The sequence below is a fragment of the Bos taurus genome, chromosome 15, assembly GCF_002263795.3.
Source record: "Bos taurus isolate L1 Dominette 01449 registration number 42190680 breed Hereford chromosome 15, ARS-UCD2.0, whole genome shotgun sequence".
NCBI classification, from domain to species: Eukaryota; Metazoa; Chordata; class Mammalia; order Artiodactyla; family Bovidae; genus Bos; species Bos taurus.
In genome coordinates this window covers 80,673,153-80,695,920 of record NC_037342.1, presented here as the reverse complement: position 1 = coordinate 80,695,920, position 22,768 = coordinate 80,673,153, and the positions used below count along the sequence as shown (strand labels likewise).

At 53.7% G+C, this 22,768-nt stretch overlaps 1 protein-coding gene across 1 annotated transcript; it reads left to right on the top strand.

The window, feature by feature from the left end:
* The first annotated feature begins 3,463 nt into the window (after positions 1-3,463).
* On the top strand, positions 3,464-22,534 carry SLC43A3 (solute carrier family 43 member 3). The gene is made up of 13 exons (NM_001038126.2): positions 3,464-3,489; positions 4,145-4,524; positions 4,962-5,091; positions 7,565-7,611; positions 10,671-10,747; positions 10,969-11,061; positions 11,732-11,871; positions 13,341-13,438; positions 14,475-14,642; positions 14,863-14,982; positions 19,838-20,024; positions 20,946-21,069; positions 21,560-22,534. The coding sequence occupies exons 2-13, from the start codon at positions 4,341-4,343 to the stop codon at positions 21,659-21,661; spliced, it is 1,470 nt and encodes a 489-aa protein (NP_001033215.1). The 5' UTR covers positions 3,464-3,489; positions 4,145-4,340; the 3' UTR covers positions 21,662-22,534.
* The last annotated feature ends 234 nt before the right edge of the window (positions 22,535-22,768 follow it).

Below are 22,768 nucleotides of genomic sequence, written 5' to 3'. Positions count from 1 at the left end.
GAGACATTACTTTGTGAACAAAAGCCTGTCTGGTCAGTCAGTTCAGCCGCTCAGTTTTGTCAGACTCTTCGTGACCTCATGGACCGCAGCACACCAAGTCTCCCTGTCCATCACCAACTCCCAGAGTTTACTCAAACTTACATCCATTGAGTCAATGATGTTGTCCAACCATCTCATCTTCTGTCGTCCTCTTCTCCTCCAGCCTTCAATCTTTCCCAGCATCAGGGTCTTTTCCAGTGAGTCGGTTTTTGAATCAGGTAGCCAAAGTATTGGAGTTTCAGCTTCAACATCAGATTTTCCAGTGAATATTTAGGACTGATTTCCTTTAAGATGGACTGGTTGGATCTCCTTGCAGTCCAAGGGACTCTCAAGAGTCTTCTCCAACACCACAGTTCACAAGCATCAATTCTTCGGCGCTCAGCTTTCTTTATAGTCCAACTTTCACATCCATACAAGACTACTGGGAAAACCATAGCCTCAACTAGACAGACCTTTGTTGGCAAAGTAATGTCTCTGTTTTTTAATATGCTGTCTAGGCTGGTCATAACTTTTCTTCCAAGGGGCAAGCATCTTTTAATTTCATGGCTGCAATCACTATCTGCAGTGATTTTGGAGCCCCCAAAAATAGTCTGTCACTGTTTCCACTGTTTCCCCATCTATTTGCCATGAAGTCATTGGACCAGATGCCATGATCTTAGTTTTCTGAATGTTGAGTCTTTTTCACTCTCTTCTTTCACTTTCATCAAGAGGCTTTTTAGTTCCTCTTCACTTTCTGCCATAAGGGTGGTGTCATCTGCATATTTGAGGTTACTGATATTTCTCCTGGCAATCTTGATTCCAGCTTGTGCTTCTTCCAGTCCAGCATTTCTCATGATGTACTCTGCATAAAAGATAAATAAGCAGGGTGACAATATACAGCCTTGACGTACTCCTTTTCCTATTTGGAACCAGTCTGTTGTTTAATGTCCAGTTCTAACTGGTGCTTCCTGACTCGCATACAGATTTTTCAAGAGGCAGGTAAGGTGGTCTGGTATTCCCATCTTTTTAAGAATTTTCCACAGTTTGCTGTGATCCACACAGTTAAGGCTTTGGCGTAGTCAATAAAGCAGAAGTAGATGTTTTTCTGGAACTCTCTTGGATTTTCGATGAATATTGGATGGATTCGATGAATATTCGATGAATAGTGGATGTTGGCAATTTGATCTCTGGCTCCTCTGCCTTTTCTAAAACCAGCTTGAACATCTGGAAGTTCACAGTTCACATACTGTTGAAGCCTGGCTTGGAGAATTTTGAGCATTACTTTGCTAGCGTGTGAAATGAGTGCAATTGTGCGGTAGTTTGAGCATTCTTTGGCATTGTCTTTCTTTGGGATTGGAATGAAAACTGACCTTTTCCAGTCCTGTGGCCACTGCTGAGTTTTCCAAATTTGCTGGCATATTGAGTGCAGCACTTTCACAGCATCATCTTTCAGGATTTGAAATAGCTCAACTGGAATTCCATCACCTCCACTAGCTTTGTTCATAGTCATGCTTTCTAAGGCCCACTTGACTTCACATTCCAGGATGTCTGGCTCTAGGTCAGTGATCACACCATCGTGATTATCTGGGTCGTGCTCAAAATTCTCCAAGCCAGGCTTCAACAATATGTGAACCGTGAACTTCCTGATGTTCAAGCTGGTTTTAGAAAAGGCAGAGGAACCAGAGATCAAATTGCCAACATCTGCTGGATCATGGAAAAAGCAAGAGGGTTCCAGAAAAACATCTATTTCTGCTTTCTTGACTATGCCAAAGCCTTTGACTGTGTGCATCATAATAAACTGTGGAAAATTCTGAAAGAGATGGGAATACCAGACCACCTAATCTGCCTCTTGAGAAACCTATATGCAGGTCAGGAAGCAACAGTTAGAACTGGACATGGAACAACAGACTGGTTCCAAACAGGAAAAGGAGTATGTCAAGGCTGTATATTGTCACCCTGTTTATTTAACTTATATGCAGAGTACATCATGAGAAACGCTGGACTAGTAGAAACACAAGCTGGAATCAAGATTGCTGGGAGAAATATCGATCACCTCAGATATGCAGATGACACCACCCTTATGGCAGAAAGTGAAGAGGAACTAAAAAGCCTCTTGATGAAGCTGAAAGTGGAGAGTGAAAAAGTTGGTTTAAAGCTCAACATTCATCATGGCATCCGGTCCCATCACTTCATGGTAAATAGATGGGGAAACAGTGGAAACAGTGTCAGACTTTATTTTTCTGGGCTCCAAAATCACTGCAGATGGTGACTGCAGCCATGAAATTAAAAGACGCTTCCTCCTTGGAAGGAAAGTTATGACCAACCTAGATAGCATATTCAAAAGCAGAGACATTACTTTGCCAACAAAGGTTCGTCTAGTCAAGGCTATGGTTTTTCCTGTGGTCATGTATGGATGTGAGAGTTGGACTGTGAAGAAGGCTGAGCGCCGAAGAATTGATGCTTTTGAAGTGTGGTGTTGGAGAAGACTCTTGAGAGTCCCTTGGACTGCAAGGAGATCCAACCAGTCCGTTCCAAAGGAGATCAGCCCTGGGATTTCTTTGGAAGGAATGATGCTAAAGCTGAAACTCCAGTACTTTGGCCACCTCATGCGAAGAGTTGACTCATTGGAAAAGACTCTGATGCTGGGAGGGATTGGGGGCAAGAGGAGAAGGGGACGACAGAGGATGAGATGGCTGGATGGCATCACTGACTCGATGGACATGAGTCTGAGTGAACTCCGGGAGATGGTGATGGACAGGGAGGCCTGGCGTGCTGCGATTCATGCGGTCGTATTGAGTCGGACACGACTGAGCGACTGATCTGATCTGATCTGCACTTTCTAGTTCTTGTTTGCGGTTCTCTGACTCCGCTGGGATTTGCTGACGGTGCGAGGAGCATGAACTCAGGAGAAAGGATCGAGCTGGTGGGCAAATGGGAAGAAATGTAACCTGTGCCCGCCAACGTGGTCCAAATGGAGCCCAAGGAAGCGGGTGTGTGTGTGTGTCTGTGTGTGTGTGTGTGTGTGTCCGTCTGTCTGTCTGCGGGTAAGCCCTCTGTGTGCTGTGAGTTTGTGATCTTTTTCCGTGGGGCGGGGTGGGGGGGGGTGCTGACCGTGTGCGCAACAGCATTAAAACTATGTCGGTCACGGCAGCTGGGAGGGAGAAAAAGGATCAGAAAGGAAAACAGACGCCGCCGGGGTCAGAAGAGGCCGGGAAGCGAAGGCCCCCGTGCGTGGTCAAAGAGGCCGCGAGATTGCTAAAGCCCAGGCAGAAGGAACTGATGGAAAGCGCGGGGCCCGCGGCATCTCCGCCCGCAACCCGCCCCCCCCCCCGCCCCGGGCTTCCGGGCGCGCGCGGAGGGCTGGAGAGGGGCGGGGAGGGGCGGAGGGAAGGGGCGGGGAGGGGCGGTGCGAATGCAAACCTGAAGGGTGCGCGGCGGCACGCCTGGGGACCTCGGCGAGCTGGCCGGCCGGTAGGGCGCGGGGCCGGTGGCCGGGGGCGCGGAGCTGGAGCCGGGGGCGCGGGGCCGGGCCGGGGGCGCGGGGCCGGTGGGGCGGCGCGCTCCGGGGCTGCGCAAACCACTGGGAACCCCTGTCCAGAGGGCGGCTGACCCTGTGCCGGGGGCCGGGGGCCGGGGGCCACGGGTCGCGGGCAGTGAGGTGGGGGCGGGGAGCGGGTCCCGGGTGCTTTTCCGGCGGATGGTGATGGGAAGAGGGGCGCAGTGGGGTGGGGTGGAGGTTTTGGGGGGTCCCAGATTTGGATCGCGGGGGATCTTGAGCGGGGTAGGGGGCTTGGGGGGATGTTTTTTCCATTGGTCCTGCCGGCGGCGTGACTCATCAGCCCACGTGACCTAGGGAAGCTGACAAGATTCCCGGAGCTTCTGTCAGTGAACTGGGAAGACCCACTTAACCAAGTTATTGGCAGGCTCAGGGAGGACTCTTGTGGGGTCCCCCAGCCTCTGTGCCTGGCCCAGAACTGCTTCTTCCTTAGCGACCGCGGCTCTGAAACTGGGGCTCAGCTCCAGCCTCCCCAGCTGTTGCCAGCTGTGGGATGAAGGTTTGTAACTGTGTCTAGCAGTTGGGCTCTGTCCCACAAAGAACCCCTGGCCTGCCCTATCTTGCCCACAGCACCCCGTGGACCGAGCAGCTTCCGCCTGACTTCACAGGATCCAGAGAAGCCCTGTGGATGACTGTTGAGCAAGCCTGAAACAGCCAGAAACCAGAGAGCCAACCAGACCCTAGGAATATCTCCAAGGGCTCGGACGCCAGGCCTGGGTAGCCCGGAGGCCAGCAGTGGGATCACGGCATCGGCTCCCCTGGCGTCATGCAGGGCCGCAGCCTGCCCTTCCGCGTGGCCACGCTGGTGACAGGGCTCCTGGAGTGCCTCGGCTTTGCGGGTGTCCTCTTTGGCTGGACATCTCTGGTGTTTGTCTTCAAAAAGCAGCATTACTTTGAGGAGCTGTGTGAACTGGATGCTGGGTCGCTGGGGAATGCCACCGGGCTGGATGGTAAGGGAGCAGGACCGTCTCTGAATCTGGTTCCCAGGTGGTGGGAAGAAGGGCTAGACAGGACTCCGGGCCCGCCCCCCCCAGCCCCCCGCCCAAAGCCAGGCTTTCTATGGTGAGAAAAAGGGGGCATCAGCCTCCCCCACCCTCAACCTGGACCTAAGAGGTGCCTGGGGAGGGAGGTGCCCGCTCCCAAGGGCTGATTAGCGGCCATCACGGCTTAGCTGTGAAAGGGGTAACTTTCCCCTCGGCAGGCTGTCCCAGATGGAGGAGGCTGCCCTGGACTGGGAACAGGCTGGGTGCCTGCCTGCCAGGAAGGCTGGGACTGGTGGGGGGTGGCCCGTCTCTCCTCCAGAGTGCAGGGCCCGCCAGGAAGGCTGGGACGGGTGGGGGGTGGCCCGTCTGCCTGGACTCCTGAGACGGGCCCGTCTCTCCTCCAGAGTGCAGGGCCCGGGACGAGCGGTTCTCACTCATCTTCACCCTGGCCTCCTTCACGATCAACTTCATGACCTTCCCCACGGGCTACATCTTCGACCGTTTCAAGACCACCGTGGCCCGCCTCATCGCCATGTAGGTCCCAGGGGCACCGGGCCAGGGCTGGGCAAGGGGACTTTGGGCAGAGGCGTTGTTTGCAGGAAGCCGCAGGCCAGGCAGCTGGGCACCTTTGCTCCAGCAGTGCTGCTAGGAACACACCTGGGTGTTGACACCCTGTCTCGGCTTTCCCTGTTCCCTTAGCCCCTTCTTCCCTTTTTTCCCCCGCTTCTCTGTTGCATGTGACACTGGGCTGTTGGTCGTGCTGAACTGGGCAGAAGGCCAGGCCTGCTTCCTGTAGGGGGTGCTGGCCTGGGGCAGGGCTTGTGAAATCAGCAAAGCCTAGAGTTGCCACTGACACCCATGAGACTGGAGCTCCCACTGCAGGGGCGCAGGTTTGATCCCTTGGCGGGGAACCGAGATCCCGAGTGGCGTGGCCACAGAGAAAAACTGAACTGTCTCTGCTTTGGTGCAGGGGACCCCATGTCTTCATCACACCCAAGTGGCTCCTCGCCACCCTCCTCCTGGCCTCCCCCCAACCCTGTCACTTCCCAGAAGTTAGGCAGGACGGTGCCCCGGGGTGTCTTTGGTGGTGGGGACTTGAGGTTCCCTCCCGTGGGGGTGCCCAGGCCAAGTAGTCGAGGAGAAGGAGGGCCACGCTGGCTCACAGGGATGCCGCTGAGCTGGCCAGCTTCTGTGATAAGCGGCGGCCTGGTGGGCGTGATTAGGACCCAGCGCGGTGTCTCCCTGGAGGTCTGGGGCGTTCAGCTGTTCGAGGGACTGGAGGGCGGCCGGGCCAGGCCGTGGCGGGACGGTGCAGCAGGTCCTCGGCTTTCTGAGCCCTTGGGTGACCGTCGCTGTCGTTCTTGGGCTCCAGTCTCCTGTCTCCTCCTCTTTCCTGTCCTGCCTTTGCCCTTTCCCTCTTCTCTGGCCTTGAGTATGTAAAGCAAAACCCAGTCTTCCCACCTGTGTTTGCTCCTCCACTTTTACACAGAACATGTCACTTCTGAGATACTTCTGGTCACCAGATGTGTCAGAAGTGAAGTGGCAAGCCATTCTCTGGCACCAGCTGGGTGTCTTAGGTGTGTGCCAAGTGCTCAGTTGTGTCCGACTCTCTGCGATGCCCGTGGACTGGAGCCCGCCAGGCTCCTCCGTCCATGGGATTTCCCAGACAAGGATACTGGAGCGGTTGCCGTGTCCTCCTCCAGGGGATCTTCCCAAGCCAGGGATCGAACCCACGTCTCTTCTGTCTCCTGCATTGCACATGGATTCTTTATCCGCTGAGCAATCTGGGAAGCCCTTGGGGGTCTTATAATTTAATTCAATCCTGACACTCTCTCTGGAGGCCCTACAGCAGACCCCACAGGTTAAGGGCTCGGTCCCACCAGACCGCGCCTGCCCCTCTAAGATGCCAATTGCAATGGTAGGTCCCCAGGTTCCCCACAACGTCTGTCTGAGTCAGCTACAACTCTTGAGATGCCCCTGACCTCCTCCTTGGATTCAGTTCTTTGCGAAAGGGCTCGCTGAACGCAGGGAGATGCATTGACCAGTTTCTGAAACGGCATGATAAAGGATACAGATAAACAGCCACTTGAAGAGACACAAGGCCAGGTGGGTGGTGGTTCCGAGCCCAAGAACTTTTGCGTCCCTGTGGGCTTGTGGTGCAGCAGCCTCCTGGTCCGTGGAGGTGTTTGCCAACCTGGGAGCTCTCCAAACTCCACACTTAGGGGATTTTATGGAGGCTTCCTCACATAGGCACAATCCATTATTGAGTCCACTTCCAGCCGTCTCCCCTCTCTGTAGAGAAGTGGACACAGGGGTGGAAATTCCAGGCATCTCATTGTGGCTTTTCCACCCCTCCACAGTTATTTCATCAGAACAGTAGAACAAAAGACGCTCGTAGTGTCTTCTCTGCAGGAACTTATACAATTATTAGAACTCCTGTGTCAAGGCCTGGGGACAAGGACCAAATATGTAGTTCTTGTCATAAATCAGAATATCACACATAAGCCCTGTTTTTATTACCCCCTGCCTTACAAGATGCCCAGACTTCTAAGAGATCTCAGTAACCTTGGGATCTTGGTCGTGAAATCATAGCATCCTAGAACTTTAAGCCTGGGGTCTGGATCAGTCCAGTCATTTCCTTTACAGAAACAAGCTTCTAAGAGAGAGTAGTACCTTGCCCGAGGTCACGCAGCAAGAGCTGTTTGAACTCAAGGTTTTGTAGACCAGGCCCAGACGTCTTTCTTTAAGGGCTTGGCCTCTTGGGACTTCTGGGTTGGAGGACCTGGCTCCACACAGCCTTGCCCCGCCACACTTCTCTCTTTTTAAAGAAACGTTTGTTTGGATGCCTTGGGCCTGAGTTGCGGTGCGTGGGGTCTCGTTCCCTGACCAGGAGTTGAACCTGGGCCCCTGCGTTGGGAGCTCCGTGTCCTGGTCACCAGGTCGCAAGGGGAGTCCCCGGGTTTCTCTCTTCGTGACGACGTTCTCCGTCTCCCCTTCTGTGTTCCAGATTTCTCTACACCAGCGCCACGCTCACCATAGCCTTCACCTCTGCAGGTGAGTGCTGTGGGGAGGGACGTGACCTCGGGCACCTGGTGCATGGGGCAGGGGCAGAAGGGTCATGGAGACACCGGCCCCACAGCTACTCAGATCCACAGACTCCGAGCTGGAAAGGGCCCTTGAGGGCGCTATTGCTGGTCTTTAAAAACAGCTTAGTGAGAAGTGTGAATAATAAGGACAGGGGAGAAATTGCTTCAGAGAGGAAGAACTGATTCAAAAGATTGCATCCTTTTGTTATGTCTTAAAATGTCCTCTCTTTTTAAAAAATGAAATAATAGGGAATTCCCTGGCAGTCCGGTGTGCACTTCTGCTTGTATTCGTGATCCTCGGTTAGAGGACTAAGATTTCACAAGCTGTGCAGCACGGCCAAAGAAAGAGGAAAGAAAGGAAACGATAATATAAACGGTAGTTGTTGAAAATATCCTGACTTAGCAGGGTGCAAACCGACAACTCTATGGTAGTCAAAAAATTTTCCTCTTCAAATTTTACTGGTCTGCGTGCTGTGATGTGCTTAGTCGCTCAGTTGTGTCCGAATCTCTGTGACCCCATGGACTGTAACCCACCAGGCTCCTCTCTCCGTGGGATTCTCCAGGCAAGAACACTGGAGTGGGTAGCCTTTCCCTTCCTCCAGGGGATCTCCCCAACACAGGGATTGAACCCAGGTCTTTCGCATTGCAGGCAGATTCTTTCCCATCTGAGCCACCATTCAATGCCCAATCTGGTTTATTCCCAGCTTTCTTCATGGGGAATAAAGTGGGGAATGTGTAGAGGAGAAAACTGAGGTCAGAAACCCCCTTGCAAAGACTTAGAAAAGGCCCCAGAGCAAGTTAGTGGGGAGTGGGGCTGGGACCCTGGCTGTGCTCTTTGCTAGCAGCTTCTCATTATAGAGGCCAGCAGATGCCTTTCGGTCTTCTCCCCGGAGTCAGGTCTTGGGGCTCAGTTTTGGGGCTTAGGAGGTAAGAGCACCTTGCTCTGCTGTGAGTGGCGGCCGCCCGACGCTGGTGGTCTGCATTGGTGTTCAGTGAACACAGGCCAACTGAGGTTTCTGTCTGAACAGACCTCAGGAGGTAGCCTGGCACCTCAGCCAGTTATTTAAAACGCACTCTGCTCATCAGCACGGCTTTGTCCCTAAAAGTCTGAACGTGACTTTCAAGTGGCTGAGTGTGGAGGTAATGGCTGGCTACGTTTTGACTCCCATCTGTGAATCACTGGAGCCACAATTTGCCCTTCCCCCAGAAAATGGGGCTTTTTGATTTTGGAAAAAGTGTTGAGACCACAGTAATGCTATTTTTGAAAGGAACCTCAGCCAACCTTCAGGGTGTTTGGGGAGGCACCTTTTCCAGAGACAGAAATTGAATGGTAAGGAGTGTGAATGCTCTAAAATGAGCAAGTTCACCGTGTGTCTCCAGGTAGGGAACAGTAGTTACTAGAATAATAGTTACTTTGGAGAATATTATTGGGAAGCACACATATGCTATGTTAAGGTTGAATCACTTGGTGGAAATGTTACGCTGTTTTTATTTCTCATTCAGGCCTCTGATTTCACTCAGGAAATCACATAGGGCTGGGGTAATTTTAAGACTGGCAAGAGCAGGAATCAGGCCTTGAACATTCTAAGTGCAACTGCATTCAGTTACAATTTATTAACACTGCTTCATTGTACTTATTTTTATAGTTAGGGCTTCCCTAGTAGCTCAGACTGTAAAGCATATGCCAGCAATGCAGGAGACCTGGGTTCGATCCCTGGGTTGGGAAGATCCCCTGGAGAAGGAATGGCAACCCACTCCAGTACTCTAGCCTGGAGAATCCCATGGATAGAAGAGCCTGGCGGGCTACAGTCCATAGGGTCGCGAAGAGTTGGACACAACTGAGTGACCAACACACACGTGTTCACAACAAGCAACGCCAGTTAGTTTTCACTGACACTCGTAATGTAAAGATTCCCTGTTTTTTGGCCCCCTCGCTATTTCACTGTGGGATCTCAGTCCCCTACCCGGGGATCGAACCCTGGCCATGGCAATGAAAGTTGGCATCCTAACCACAAGGCCACCAGGCAACTCCACGTATAAAGTTTCCTTCAAAAATAATAGATTCCTTTTGGATAGTGAGTCACATTAAAAAATTTTTTTTTTTTAGCAAATAAGAGAGGCACGGCCTATGGCCCAGATCATGAAGGTGGACAGAAGGCAGTGACCTGAAACGGCACTGGCAGTGCAGGAGACATGGGTTCGATCCCTGAGTCAGGAAGATGCCCTGGAGGAGGAAGGGGCAGCCCGCTGCAGGGTGCTTGCCTGGGAAAGCCCATGGGCAGAGGAGCCTGGCGGGGCGCAGTCTGTGGGGCTGCACAGCGTCGGACGCGACTGAGCGGCTGCACCAGCCCCAGCCTCTGGTGCTGTTCTTCCTCAGCCCTGCTCTTCTTGCCCAACAGCTGCCAGAGCCACTGGAGTGATTTTTTTTTTTGCATGTCAGTCTTCTCAAGGGCAAGAAATTCTTTTTATTCATCCTACATTTCTAACGCCAGGCAAACACCCACCACAGAAGAAATGCTCAAAGTCTAATGAACAGAGGAAATGCAGTTTCCGGGCATTTTCTCTCTCAGATCCCACAGCGCCTTAGGAAGGCAGAAGAGCAGGGACTGTTCCCATCTATCAGATGAGATGACTGAGTCACACTTCAGAGTCCAGCTCAGTGCACTGAGTTAGAGGCTGGGTGTGTGGGCTCAGTCCAGGCTCCTCTCCCCTGCAGTGTCAAGATGAAAAGGATCGCGTGCGATTTAGTGAAGGAAGTGGGCAGTGGGTCGAGTCCTGCCTCTCTTGGTAGACATTCAGCCTGCCGACGACCAAGGGTCATCTTTGACGGGGAGGAGGGTCCCTTTGCAGGAGCATGTGAGGGAGCCTTGACAGTCCCCTGAGACACTTGGAGGGTGCTGGAAGGGCTGCCCAGAATCGGGGCCCTGAGCGCAGGCTTGTAGGGAGCAGAGGGGAGCCCCAGAGTGCGGGGCTCTGTGTTTGGGTTGCTGGGTGGCATCACCCCGCCTCTGTCTCGGATGCTTGCAGACTCAGCTGTGCTGCTCTTCCTGGCCATGCCCATGCTCGCCGTGGGGGGCATCCTGTTCCTGATCACCAACCTGCAGGTGTGAGCCCGCCCTGGCCGAGGGCACCTGGCAGGACCTTGGGGTGGGCGGGGGAGGCGCAAGCCCTGCTGCTTTGGTGGCCTCTGATGGCGTGGGCCCCAGCCGGAGTGGCAGCTCCTGGGGTGGAGGGGGGTCTGTGTATGAGGGCCTGACGCTTGCTGGGTGCATGGGAAGTGTTTCACGGGCGAGTGAATGACTCGGGCTGGTCCTGTGTTCTCCAGATCGGGAACCTGTTTGGCAAACACCGCTCGACCATCATCACCATGTACAACGGAGCATTTGACTCCTCCTCGGCAGTCTTTCTCATCATCAAGGTAGAGGGTGGCAATCGCCTGTGTCCCCTGCCGCTGGTTGGGCCTTGGGGTGGGCCCCAGACATCCATAATCAGCTTCTAGCGTAGAAGGCAAGAGCCTGGACCAAGACGTATTCTTAGAAGTAAGTTTCGCCCCGGATTCTTACCTGGACTGTTTGTACAATGCAGTTTATGACAAGATAAACCTTGGCACCTCCACCGTGTTTAAGTGTGAGTTCAGTAGCATTGAGTTCATTCACGCTGTTGTACGACCATCACCAGCACCCATCTCTGGGACGCTTCTCAACCCCGTGAAGCTGAAACTGTCCATCAAGCAATAACTCCCCACGTCCCATCCACCTCCCGCTGGACCCTGACCACCACTGTTACAATTTCTCTTTCTGTGATTTTGGCTACTGCAGGTACCTCTGAAGTAGAATCACATCCTATTTTTTTTCTTTCTGTGACTGTATTATTTCATGTAGCATCATGTCCTCAAAGTTCACAGTTTGTTTTAGCAGGTGTCAGAGTTCCCTTCCTGTTAAGATTGACGCCTGTTCCGTCGCGCGTGCCACAGTTGTTATCTGTTCATCCTTGAAGGGACGTTGGTTTGCATCCACCTTTCAGGTGTCGTGAGTAATGCTGGTGTGAACGTGACTGTCACGCTGACCTTTCCCCTCTTGTTTCTGCAGCTCCTTTATGAACAGGGCGTCACCATCAAGGCCTCCTTCCTTTTCATCTCTGTCTGCAGTGCCTGGCATGTCGGGCGCACTCTCCTCCTGATGCCCCGGGGGCACATCCCCTACCCGCTGCCCGCCAACTACCGCTACGGGTAAGGACTGTGAGCTGGGGACGGTGTGGCCAGAGTCCCTCCTCTGACCTGGAGTGGGAAGAGGGTTTGGGACGGATGTGGTTACAGTAGGGCAGAGGAAACCTGTCTCTGGAGAGGAGGACTAGACCAAGGACTAGACCAAGTAGCAGTCAGCTACTGCTGCGTAATGAACGATCCCAAAACTTAAGGGCTTAAAACCTTAGGCATTTATTATCTTCCTAAGTCTAGTGGTAGCTGGCTAGTTCTACTGATCAGGGGGGGCTACTTAGATGCTCTTGACAGACTTCTCATGCCTGCGATCGTCTGGAGGGCTAGCCGGGGGCCGGCTGGCCTAATGGCCTTACTCACAGGGGATTTGTCTGCTTGTCTGGGGTGGCGAGGATATCTGGGTCACGTGGCTTGCATTCTCCAGCAGGCTGGCTGGCGCTTCTTCACTTCTTGGTTTCAGGGTTCCAAGAGCATGCAGCAACACGCAAGTTTTCTTCAGGTTTAAGGCTGGATTGGCACACCACTTATTTATTTTTAATAAATTTATGTATTATTGTTTGTTTTTGGCCGTGCTGGGTCTTTGTTGCTGCATGGGCTCTTCTCTGGTCGTGGAGAGCGGGCTTCTTACTGCTGTGGCTTCTGTTGTTGCGGGGCACAAAGTCTCGGGCACACAGGCTTCAGAAACTGCCGCCCGAGGGCTCAGAGCTGTGGCTCCCGGGCTCCATAGTCGTGGCACACGGGCTTAGTTGCTCCATGGCACATGGATCCTCCTGGATCAGGGGTTGAACCCGTGGCTCCTGCACCGTCAGGTGGATTCTCCACCGCTGAGCCCCCAGGGAGGCCCGGTGCGTCACTTTTGATGGGTCGTCCTGGTTGAAGCCGCTCACGAGGCCAGCCCAGATTCAGGGTTTGGGGAAACAGAGCTGCCAAGTTCCTTTGCAAAGCGTAGAGAAGAAAGCAGATGAAGAAACGGGACCATCTCTGCATCTGCTCAGTACGAGCAGTGGCGCCAGGGGCATTTGCTGGCGGGTCACTTACTCTCTGGCAGCCTGGCATGTGCTCTGGTTTCATTTCATGGTAGTACTCGGCTGCGTATCTGTATCTCCATCTTCCAGATCAGAACAGTGAGGCTCGGAAGAGTTAGGTCTGAGCCACGTTGCCACAGCCAGGAAGAGGCAGGACTGGGATTGGAACCCACGTCTGTTCTACGCTTCCCATCCTTCTGTTGCTCCCGTATGTGGCTGCAGATTAGAATTGCTGGGATTAACTGGAGATGTTTCTGAAAAAGATAACGGGAGCCTACCTTCCATGCCCAGACCTTCTGACTCCGCTGGTCTGGGCCTGGATGCCAGCGCTGGGGCTGTGAAAAGGTGATCCCAGTGTGCAGTGCCAGGGGCCATTTCCTTTCCCTGCATCCCGCAGGCGTGTCAGGCTCAGCTCCCAGTCCTTGGCTTGGGCTGATAGAGCTTCTGTTTCCACAGTCTCTGCTCCAGGGACAGCCCCCCAGAGGAAGACAAGAAGGAAGCTGGGTCCGAAAAGCTGGAGCTGCAGTCAAAGGAGTTCCCTTCCCCGAAGAAAGGTGAAGCCTGCTGGTTAACTCATTTCCCCCCAAAGAACCTGGCCTTCCCCTGCGGCCAGCGTGGTTTGTCACCTCCAGAGCTTTGCCAGGGACTCAGGGCCAGAGAAGGTCAGGTGGCGAAGAGACCTGTAGGATCTTTCCAACTCCCTCAGCCTACCGAGCGTCCAAGAGGGCAACCGGTTTCACTTCATCTCTCCTTTCCGTCCCCAGCACGCCGTGGCCCTGCTCCCCAGAGCTCAGGCTCCACCCTTCGCCTTCCCTTGCCCGCCCGCTCCTAAGCGTGCCTTATCTGTCCAGTACTGCAGGTTCCGTGGGTCAGCCCTCTCTCACTGCCCCGTCTCCATCTTGCCTCGCCTTTCTGTCTGTTTTGGGTCCTGGGTTACAAACGTCCCAGAGCTCTGTCGGCTGAGGTAGAAACAAGAATAAGACCCTGGGAAGTTCACCGAATGAAGGGAGGAGTGCGCTTGCCAGGCCGCATCCAGGAGGAGCCGAAGCAGGATACCCCTGGGGACCCCAGGGTCAAATCCTCACCACTCTGCCCCTCGAGAAGAACGGGCCCATTGGGCAGCCTGGGGTGAGGCGCAGAGCACTCAGTCCACGGGCTCACCCGGACCGTGAAGATCAGGGCGGGGAAGGTTTCCGTGGGAGACTTGGAGGCTGGTGCTGAAAGAGGAGGAGGGGTTGTGGAGCCGCTGAAATCCTCGCTGTCCCCGCCATCCCGCACATCGCCTCTGACTTGCTCCTCTCCTTGCCTGTCTTTTCCTCATCCTGCCTGAGAACGACTGGGAAGGTTGGTAGTGCGAGAAGCATCCCAGTGTGAAGGGTCAGATAGTGGACAGCAGAGCATGGGAGAGCTGTGCCCCCACGGTGGTGGGGCTGGGATGTTGCGTGGAGGCGGGGGTGTTGCCCTCGGAGAGTCCGGGGGGGGAAGAACGGGTGAGCTCAGAGCTCGGGCTCTCCCGGTAAGACCTGTGCACCCATTCCCCCCCCCCAATTCAATAGTAGCTCTTACCCGAATTTTCTTCCCGCTCATCAGAGACCCCGGGACAGCAGCAGGCACCCGGCTCCTTCTGGAGCCACACCTTCTCTCCGCGCTTTGCCTGGCACGTGGTGTGGCTGTCCGTGATACAGCTGTGGCATTACCTCTTCATCGGCACCCTCAACTCCCTGCTCAACAACTTGGCCAGCAGCGACAGTGCGATAGGTAGGTGGGGGGTCGGGAGGCAGCCCCTCTGTGCATCGCCTCTGGGGACTTGGCACCTCACGTGGTGGGGCGCTGAGCTCAGCAGGGCTCTGTGCTCCGAGGGAGGTCTGAGCCCGGGGTGTGGGCTGGAGGGTCAGGCCAGGCAGGGGTGGGTGGGTGGCCTCCTCGGGAAGGCAGTCCTAAAGAGCTCTTGCTGCCCACCCCTCTCTGCCCTCTGCAGTCAGCACCTACACAAACGCCTTTGCCGTGACTCAGTTCTTCGGAGTGCTGTGTGCGCCCTGGAACGGCCTGCTCATGGACCGGCTCAAACACAAGTACCAGGAGGAAGCGAAGAGGACAGGTGAGCCCTGCGCTCCAGAGGGTGAGGGAGCCAGCGTGCGGGAGGCTTTTGTTTACATCCACGCCCATCGTCTTTTTCTTAAATCCTTTTCTACTTGAATCTGTTCACTCATCCTTCCATGACTCATTCACCCATCCATCATTCATCTATACATCATCCATCATCTGTCCTTTTATCCACCCATCACCCGTCCATCCATCACCCATCCATCCATCACTCATTCACCCATCCATCATTCATCTATACATCATCCATCATCTGTCCTTTTATCCATCCATTACCCATCCATCCATCACTCATTCATCCATCCATCATTCATCTATACATCATCCATCATCTGTCCTTTTATCCACCCATCACCCATTCATCCATCACTCATTCATCCATCCATCATTCTCCCATCACCCATCATCTCTCCTTTTATCCACTTATCACTCATTAGTCCATCACTCATGCATCCTTTACTCATCCATCCATCACCCATCCATCCTTCCATCATCCATCCATCCAAACATCATCTGTCCTTTTATCCACTTATCACCCATCCATCACCCATCCATGCATCACTCATCCATCCATCACCCATCCATCCTTCCATCATTCACCCATCATCCATAATCTGTCCTTTTATCCACTTATCACTCATCCATCCATTGCTCATCTATCCTTTACTCACCCATCCATCCATCACCCATCCATCCATCACTCATCCATGCATCACTCATTCATCCATCACTCATCCATCCATCCATCATTCTCCCATCATCCATCATCTGTCCTTTTATCCACTTATCACTCATTAGTCCATCACTCATGCATCCTTTACTCATCCATCCATCACTCATCCATCCTTCCATCATTCACCCATCATCCATTATCTGTCCTTTTATCCACTTATCACTCATCCATCCATTGCTCATCCATCCTTTACTCACCCATCCATCCAAACATCATCTGTCCTTTTATCCACTCGTCACTCATCCACCCATCATTTATCCATCCTTCACTCATTCATCCTTCCATCATCCATCCATCATCCATCATCTGTCCTTTTATCCACTCATCACTCATCCACCCATCATTCATCCATCCTTCACTCATTCATCCTTCCATCATCCATCCTTCCATGCATCATCTGTCCTTTTGTCCATTCATCATGCATCCATCCATCCATCCATCCATCGACCATCCATCCATCATCCGTCTCTCCATACACCCAGTAGTCACTGAGTGCCAGTTACGTGCCAACCATAGTTCCAGATTTCGGTAACAGACCTGACAGTTACGTCCTTGTTCTCACGCTGTTCTAGTCTAGAGAGTAGAGAAATGCAAGTAGTCAAGCTTTGTGGCCCCTGAAATAAACCTGCAGGGAGCTGTGGCCACACAAAGCAGGGCACCTACGCTGTGTCTTCCTGGAGGAAGCGGCCTCTGAGCTCCTAAAGGGAGAGTAAGAAGTGGCAAGATGAAGGCGAGGGCCTGGGATGTGGCCCAGGGGTGCAGCGGGGTCATTGTTCATGGTGGTGAAAGAATGAAACCTTGAGGAAGCTGAGGAGCCCCAGCAGGTGGTTCAGGCACAGGGCGTGTTGGGGCGGGGGCTGGGGAGAGGAGAGAAAGGGCAGGCGGCGTCCTGCCAGGGAGCTGGGGCCTGATCCTGGGACGAGAACAGATGGACAGGGTGGCCTGCTCGTTTTGTTGTTTCAGCCTCAAGCCGCACGGCCTGTGGGATCTGGGTTCCCCAACCAGGGGGTTGGACCCTGGCCACGGCAGTGAGCGCACTGAGTCCTAACCGCTGGACCCCAGGGACTGCCGGTACCCCTGGAGTTTCATCTCCCCCGCCCCGCTTCTCTGAGCCACTTCTAAAGCAAACCTCAGACGTCAGATCATTTTATTTGTAAACACTTCAGTATGTAGTGCCAACAAGTAAGGCCTCTTCTGTTTAAGTGAAGCATCACCGGGAGGAATATCATTATGACGCCTGAGACAGCCTCCGATGATTTCTCAGTGTCATGTGTTCACTCACGTGGTCCAGTTCGGATTTCGCTAACGGTCTCATCTGAGTCTTTCTGTCAGCGGTTTGTTTGTTCAAATTCGGATCCATACAGGGCCACAGTGTAGTAAGTCTCTATCCCCCGCCCCCTTTTTCCGCTTCGTTCACTTACTGACGGGACTGGGTTACTTGTCCGGTCAGGTTTCCCACATTTTGCATTTGGCATCCTTTTCGTGTCATTTTTAAACGTTCTTTTGACTGGGCTCTGTCTGTAAACAGGCAGATCGGAGACTCAGTTTGGTATCTTTTGGCAAGAATAACTTGAGAGGTGGAGCCGTGGGCTTCCTCCGAGGTCTCATCTGCAGACCCTGGGTACCCGTTGCCTTGTTCTTATGATGTTAGGATTGATCCGTGCACTCAGACATTGTCAGTCTGATCCACCCGTTGTGAAAGGTTCTCATCAGCTGCAGGCCTTGCCGCTACTGATGCTTGATGCCTAGACCCGTTATTTTATTAGGGTTGCAAAACAGAGAATTTCTATGACTATCTTTTCCTTCTGCTTTTCATAGCTAAAACTTTCCCTGGAACGACAAACTTTATTAACTGTTTTGTTTACCCGGAAATAAATGCGTATTTTTTCCTCTGTTTGAGCCTGTCTGGTGGCTCACATGGTGAAGAATCTGCCTGCGGTGTTGGAGACCCAGATTCGATCCCTGGGTTGGGAAGATCCCCTGGAGAAAGGGCAGGGCAGCCCACTCCAGCATTCTTGCCTGGAGAATCTCATGGACAGAGGAGCCTGGCGGGCTAGTCCACCGGGTCGCCAAAGAGTCAGATACGAATGTGCAGTGGACACTTTTTCCTCCTCTTTACTAGTTTCAGAAAAGTGAGTTGGTATCCAAGCAACTTCCCGGGGTAACCGCTCACGGTTTCTCTTTTGAAATCTTATTTTCAGTATATCTGACGTGTTTCAGTCCGTCTCTGTGATGATCCTTCTTGAGGTTCAGACTCCCTCACCCTTGACCCCTGGGAGCGTGACCAGTCAAGCATCTGTGTCCTTTACAGAAAGTTACTTTTGGAGAGTGCTCGGGTCCCTTTCACTGGGTATGTTTCCTGGCCCAGACCCGAAACCACCCATGCCTTCAAATAGTCCTGGGTCCCTTTGAATGAGAAGTGGTGTTTAACGATGGCAGTCTGGATGCTGGGGTTTCTAATTCTCCTGGGCTCTCATGGCTTTTAGTCCTCAGAGGTAAAATATAGATAATTTTTTGGATGAAAAGAAAATAAATCATGAATATCTAATACTGATGTTTTAGTTCAAATTTTACTTGATTTTTGCATTTGTGTCTCTTTTCTTCTGAAAATCATGGTTCCTAAAATACTATACATTATACTATATATACATATACTGTGTACTGTATATATACACACACACACATATATATTCTATATATAGTTTTTTAAAAATATATTTTACGCATGACTGCTGGTTTAGCAAGGTCAGTACTGTTACTAATAACAGTGCCGGTGCCGACTGTTGGTGCGCCTTCCTTTCCCTCATTCTCATTCTGAAGGTACGTCCCCTAGGATCTGTCCGTCAAAATTATGGTATTTTAAGAGTCAGCAACTGGATACAAAAAGTTGCATTCGTTGGTTTCATCTCGTTGGATTTCTTTTTTTTTCTTTTTGGGGGGGAATGGCCTTGCTTGTTTTCTTCCTATTACTCTGATTTAATTTTTAAGGACATTTTTGTATCAAACGTTGACATTATTCCGAAGCCACAACTAGGAAATGGGAACCAGCCCACCGCATTTGTTTCCTCCTCGGTCCCCTGGCCTCCCTTCCTGCCCTTGTTTGGTAATTGCTTTTTTTTCCCCCTTAAAGACAGACTCGTTTGCATAAACAGCTTCCCTTTCTTAGGTAAAAGGCGGCAGCCAGGACCGCCCCTCGGCAGGACTCCATCCTTCCGTGACTGTTGTTTAGTCGCTCAGTCGTATCCGGTTCTTTGTGACCCCATGGACTGCAGCCCGCCAGGCTCTGTCCATGGGGTTTCCCAGGCAAGAGCACTAGAGTGTGTTGCCATTTCCTTCTCCAGGGGATCTTCCCGACCCAGGAATCGAACCTGCGTCTCTTGCGTTGGCAGGCAGCTTCTTTCCCCCTGAGCCCCCAGGCAGCCCTCTGCCTTCGTCTGCTGCCTCGTTCTGTTACCGTCTGCCACAGTCACTCGCCTCCTGCTGCTGGTTTGGACACCTCCGGTCTTTCGCGGGAACCCATGGTCCTGCCCGGAGTATCTGGCTGTAGGCTGTGATCATCTACGAGTGGCTGACGCTGGCCTGTGATTAAGATGAGTCGCTGGAGATGGAGGCATGGGTACATGTTTGAATGGTGTTTTGGTTTAGTTTAGTTCAGTGGCTCAGTCGTGTCCAACTCTTTGTGACCCCATGAATCGCAGCACGCCAGGCCTCCCTGTCCATCACCAACTCCCGGAGTCTACCCAAACTCATGTCCACTGAGTCACTGATGCCATCCAACCATCTCATCCTCTGTCGTCCCCTTCTCCTGCCTTCAATCTTTCCCAGCATCAGGGTCTTTTCCAGTGAGTCAGTTCTTCTCATCAGGTGGCCAAAGTATTGGAGTTCCAGCTTCAGCATCAGTCCTTCCAATGAATAGTCAGGACTGATTTCCTTTAGGATGGACTGGTTGGATCTCTTTGCAGTTTAAGGGACTCTCAAGAGTCTTCTCCAAATGTTTAGGAAGTGAGTTATCCGCATGTACTGATGAATTGGAGATGGGGTGTATGGAGAGAAGGGGTCAGCGTGGCCCCCCGCCCCCTGGGCGTCCCTTCAGCCTCCTGTCTCCCTTTCGGTACAGGGGCCGTGGCCAAGGCCGCTGCCCTGCGCTCGGTGGTGCCTTCGCTGACCCTGACGTCCCTGCTGAGCCTGGGCTTTGCCGTCTGCGCCTCCATACCGGTGCTGCCCCTGCAATACGCCACCTTCATCCTGCAAGTGGTCAGCCGCTCCTTCCTGTACGGGTGCAACGCGGCCTTCCTCACGCTCGCGTACGTGGGCTTGATGTGCGCTCCCTGATGGGGGATTCCCCGGGACTGAGTGGGGTGTGCTGGGGGCAGAGAAGTCTGGGGAGGAGACCCAGATGCCAGGGGAGGCACGCTGGAGGCTGTGGGAGGGGCAGGGCCTTCACATCCATGTCCTGGGGGCGGAGAAGTCCGGGGAGGAGACCCAGGTGCCGGGGGAGGCGCCCTGGAGGCTGTGGGAGGGGCAGGGCCTTCACATCCATGTGCTGGGGGCGGAGAAGTCCGGGGAGGAGACCCAGATGCCGGGGAGGCGCGCTGGAGGCTGTGGGAGAGGCAGAGCCTTCACACCCACCAACGCCCTCCATGTCTGCTCCCCGCTGCCTCTGTGATCTGCCTGGCGAGCTCCTGTTCGCCCTGCAACGCCCACTTCTGCTGTAGCCCTCCCAAGGAAGAGCAGAAAGAAAGCCTTTTCCTTCCTTGTGGCACTCTGCTTCTTTCTTCTTTTTTTTGGGTGAGGGGGATATTTTCTTGGCCCTGCCGCACTGCTTGTGAGATCTTAGTTCCCTGACCAGGGATCAAACCCACACCCCTTCCATGGGAAGTGCAGTGTCTTAACCCAGTAGACCAGCAGGGAAGTCATTATTCTTGCTGCTTCTGCTGGGGCATGCATCATTTAGTATATGGTGGATGTATCTGTGTCTTTTTCCTGAGACCTCCTGGGGCCCAGCCTGCGTCTGGGGCCCTGCTGTTTTCCCCGGGTCGAGCGCGGGGCCATCTCTGTGCTCCAGCAGAGGTGAAGGGGGGGCCCTGTGGGTGTGAGTAAGTGCTGGCTGGCTTAGACTAGGGGAATGGGAGCAGGGGGCTGACCAAGACCCACCAGAGCCAGGCCCTTCCGTGGAGCGAGGGTCCCCAGAGCCGCTGGAACCTCCTTTGCCCGCCCCCGTGCAGGTTCCCCTCGGAGCACTTCGGGAAGCTGTTTGGACTCGTGATGGCCCTGTCGGCCGTCGTGTCTTTGCTGCAGTTTCCCCTCTTCACCCTCATCAAAGGCCCCCTCCAGAATGACCCGTTATACGTGAGTACTGGGGGGCGGGGACCCTGGCCTTAGACTCAGATCGGGGCGACTTTGTCAGTCTCCAAGCCTGGCCGGGGTGGCCTGGGTGTGGTTCCCACGGGAACGTTTCTGCACATGGCTACGTCCTGGGTCTTGCTTTTCCAACGGGAGTCCGTGGGAGAACCTATCGTGTGCCGGGGATCCCCGAAGCCAAAGGGTTAACGTGGATGGCCTCCCAGGTCATCGGGGACTCTGCAGACCTCAGTTTCTCCACCTGTGGAATGGGCACAGCTTTCCTCCTTGCCCTGCCCTTAGGCGGGTGGAACGAAAAGTCACCCGGAATCCATCCCATAGGGCACCGTCAGGTCTGAGTGGGATGCAGAGGAGAAACCCGGCGGGATTCTGGTCCCTGCATGATGGTGGACTTGGCCTCACTGCCCCCTCACCCTGCAGGCGGGATTCTGGTCCCTGCATGGTGGTGGACTTGGCCTCACTGCCCCTCACCCTCCAGGTGAACTTAATGCTGGTGCTACTGACTCTCCTGACATTCATCCACCCCTTCCTGGTGAACCGGGAGTGCCAGCGGAAGGAAAGCCCCCGTGAGGTCGCCTAGATCAGAAGCCCCCTCTTTGCTGCCCCGAGGATGTGTCATCTTCCTCCCCCTCGGAGAACCCCACATCCAGGAAGACTTGGCCACCCAGGCTGCTTATATTAAGTAACCATTTTTCTTTCCGTAAGACAAAAAGCCGTTTTCACCTGCCTGCCAAGACTGCTTATCTGCAAAATGGGAGCAAAGGCACAGAAAGGCTTTCAGTGTCAGAGGCAGGAACAGCTGGCCCTGGCGAATGCTTGGCCCGAGGCGGGTGATGGGATGGTGAACTGTGTCTCCTGCTTCTCCGGGTCTCTGTCCCTGAAGCCTGAGCCCGCCTGGACGCTGTGCACCATATACACTTCCCCGTGAAGGCTGAGGCTGTCCCGCTACTCAGCGTTCAGCAGTGGCACCCAGCTTGCCCCCAGCGGCCCAGAGGATGAGCCCGGGGGGAAAGAGAGGCAGGTGGGTTGGGGTGGGGGTCTCAGGTCTGCTGTTGATGCCAAGTGGCCTTGAGCAGACCCTTCTCCCCTCGGAGCGCCGGTTTCCCATTTGTGAAAGGAGAGGGGGTTTGGAGTCGGCCTTCCCTCCAGCATTCGTGTTCCACTGGATTGGCCCAAAAGTTCATTTGAGTTTTTTGTAAGATGTTATGGGGGGCGGGAGGAGGGGGCAGAGATAACCCGAACAAAGTTTTGGGCCAGTAGAAGTTTTTCAGAACAGTGTCAGCCTGCCCACCCTCAGAGCCATGAGAACCACCTGGCTTGCTGGACCCAGGGGTCCCTGATGAAGCCTTTCAGGGAGGTTTTCTTCAAGAAGGGAGATGATTGGTTTTTATAACATTGAGTTATGTCCTAAATCATTTCATTAGAAGAAATAAAGCTTTTCTGTCTAAGACAACTGCTGCTCCCAGGCTTTGGGGCCGTGGTGGTGTGTGTGCATGCCTGTGTGTTCCAGCCCAGACCTGGCCCGGGGGCGTGGACGTGGGCAGTGTGGAGGTGGCTGGCCACAGCCCCAGGCATGGCAGCTGGACCCAGGGTGGGGCAGGAGCCTCAGACTGGGGTCCGGCCACCTGGTCCCAAGGCCTGGGCTGGGGGGCCCCCAGGAATGCCCTGCCTCGCCCGCTCTTGCTGT

What these genes read in the sequence shown, in the direction of transcription:
- SLC43A3 (NM_001038126.2), top strand. Translation starts at nt 4,341, where the DNA reads ATGCAGGGCCGCAGCCTGCCCTTCCGCGTGGCCACGCTGGTGACAGGG. An exon ending in CATAGCCTTCACCTCTGCAG is followed by an intron (nt 7,612 to 10,670) that starts GTGAGTGCTGTG and finishes GGATGCTTGCAG; the next exon opens with ACTCAGCTGTGCTGCTCTTC. An exon ending in GCGGCCTTCCTCACGCTCGC is followed by an intron (nt 20,025 to 20,945) that starts GTACGTGGGCTT and finishes GCCCCCGTGCAG; the next exon opens with GTTCCCCTCGGAGCACTTCG.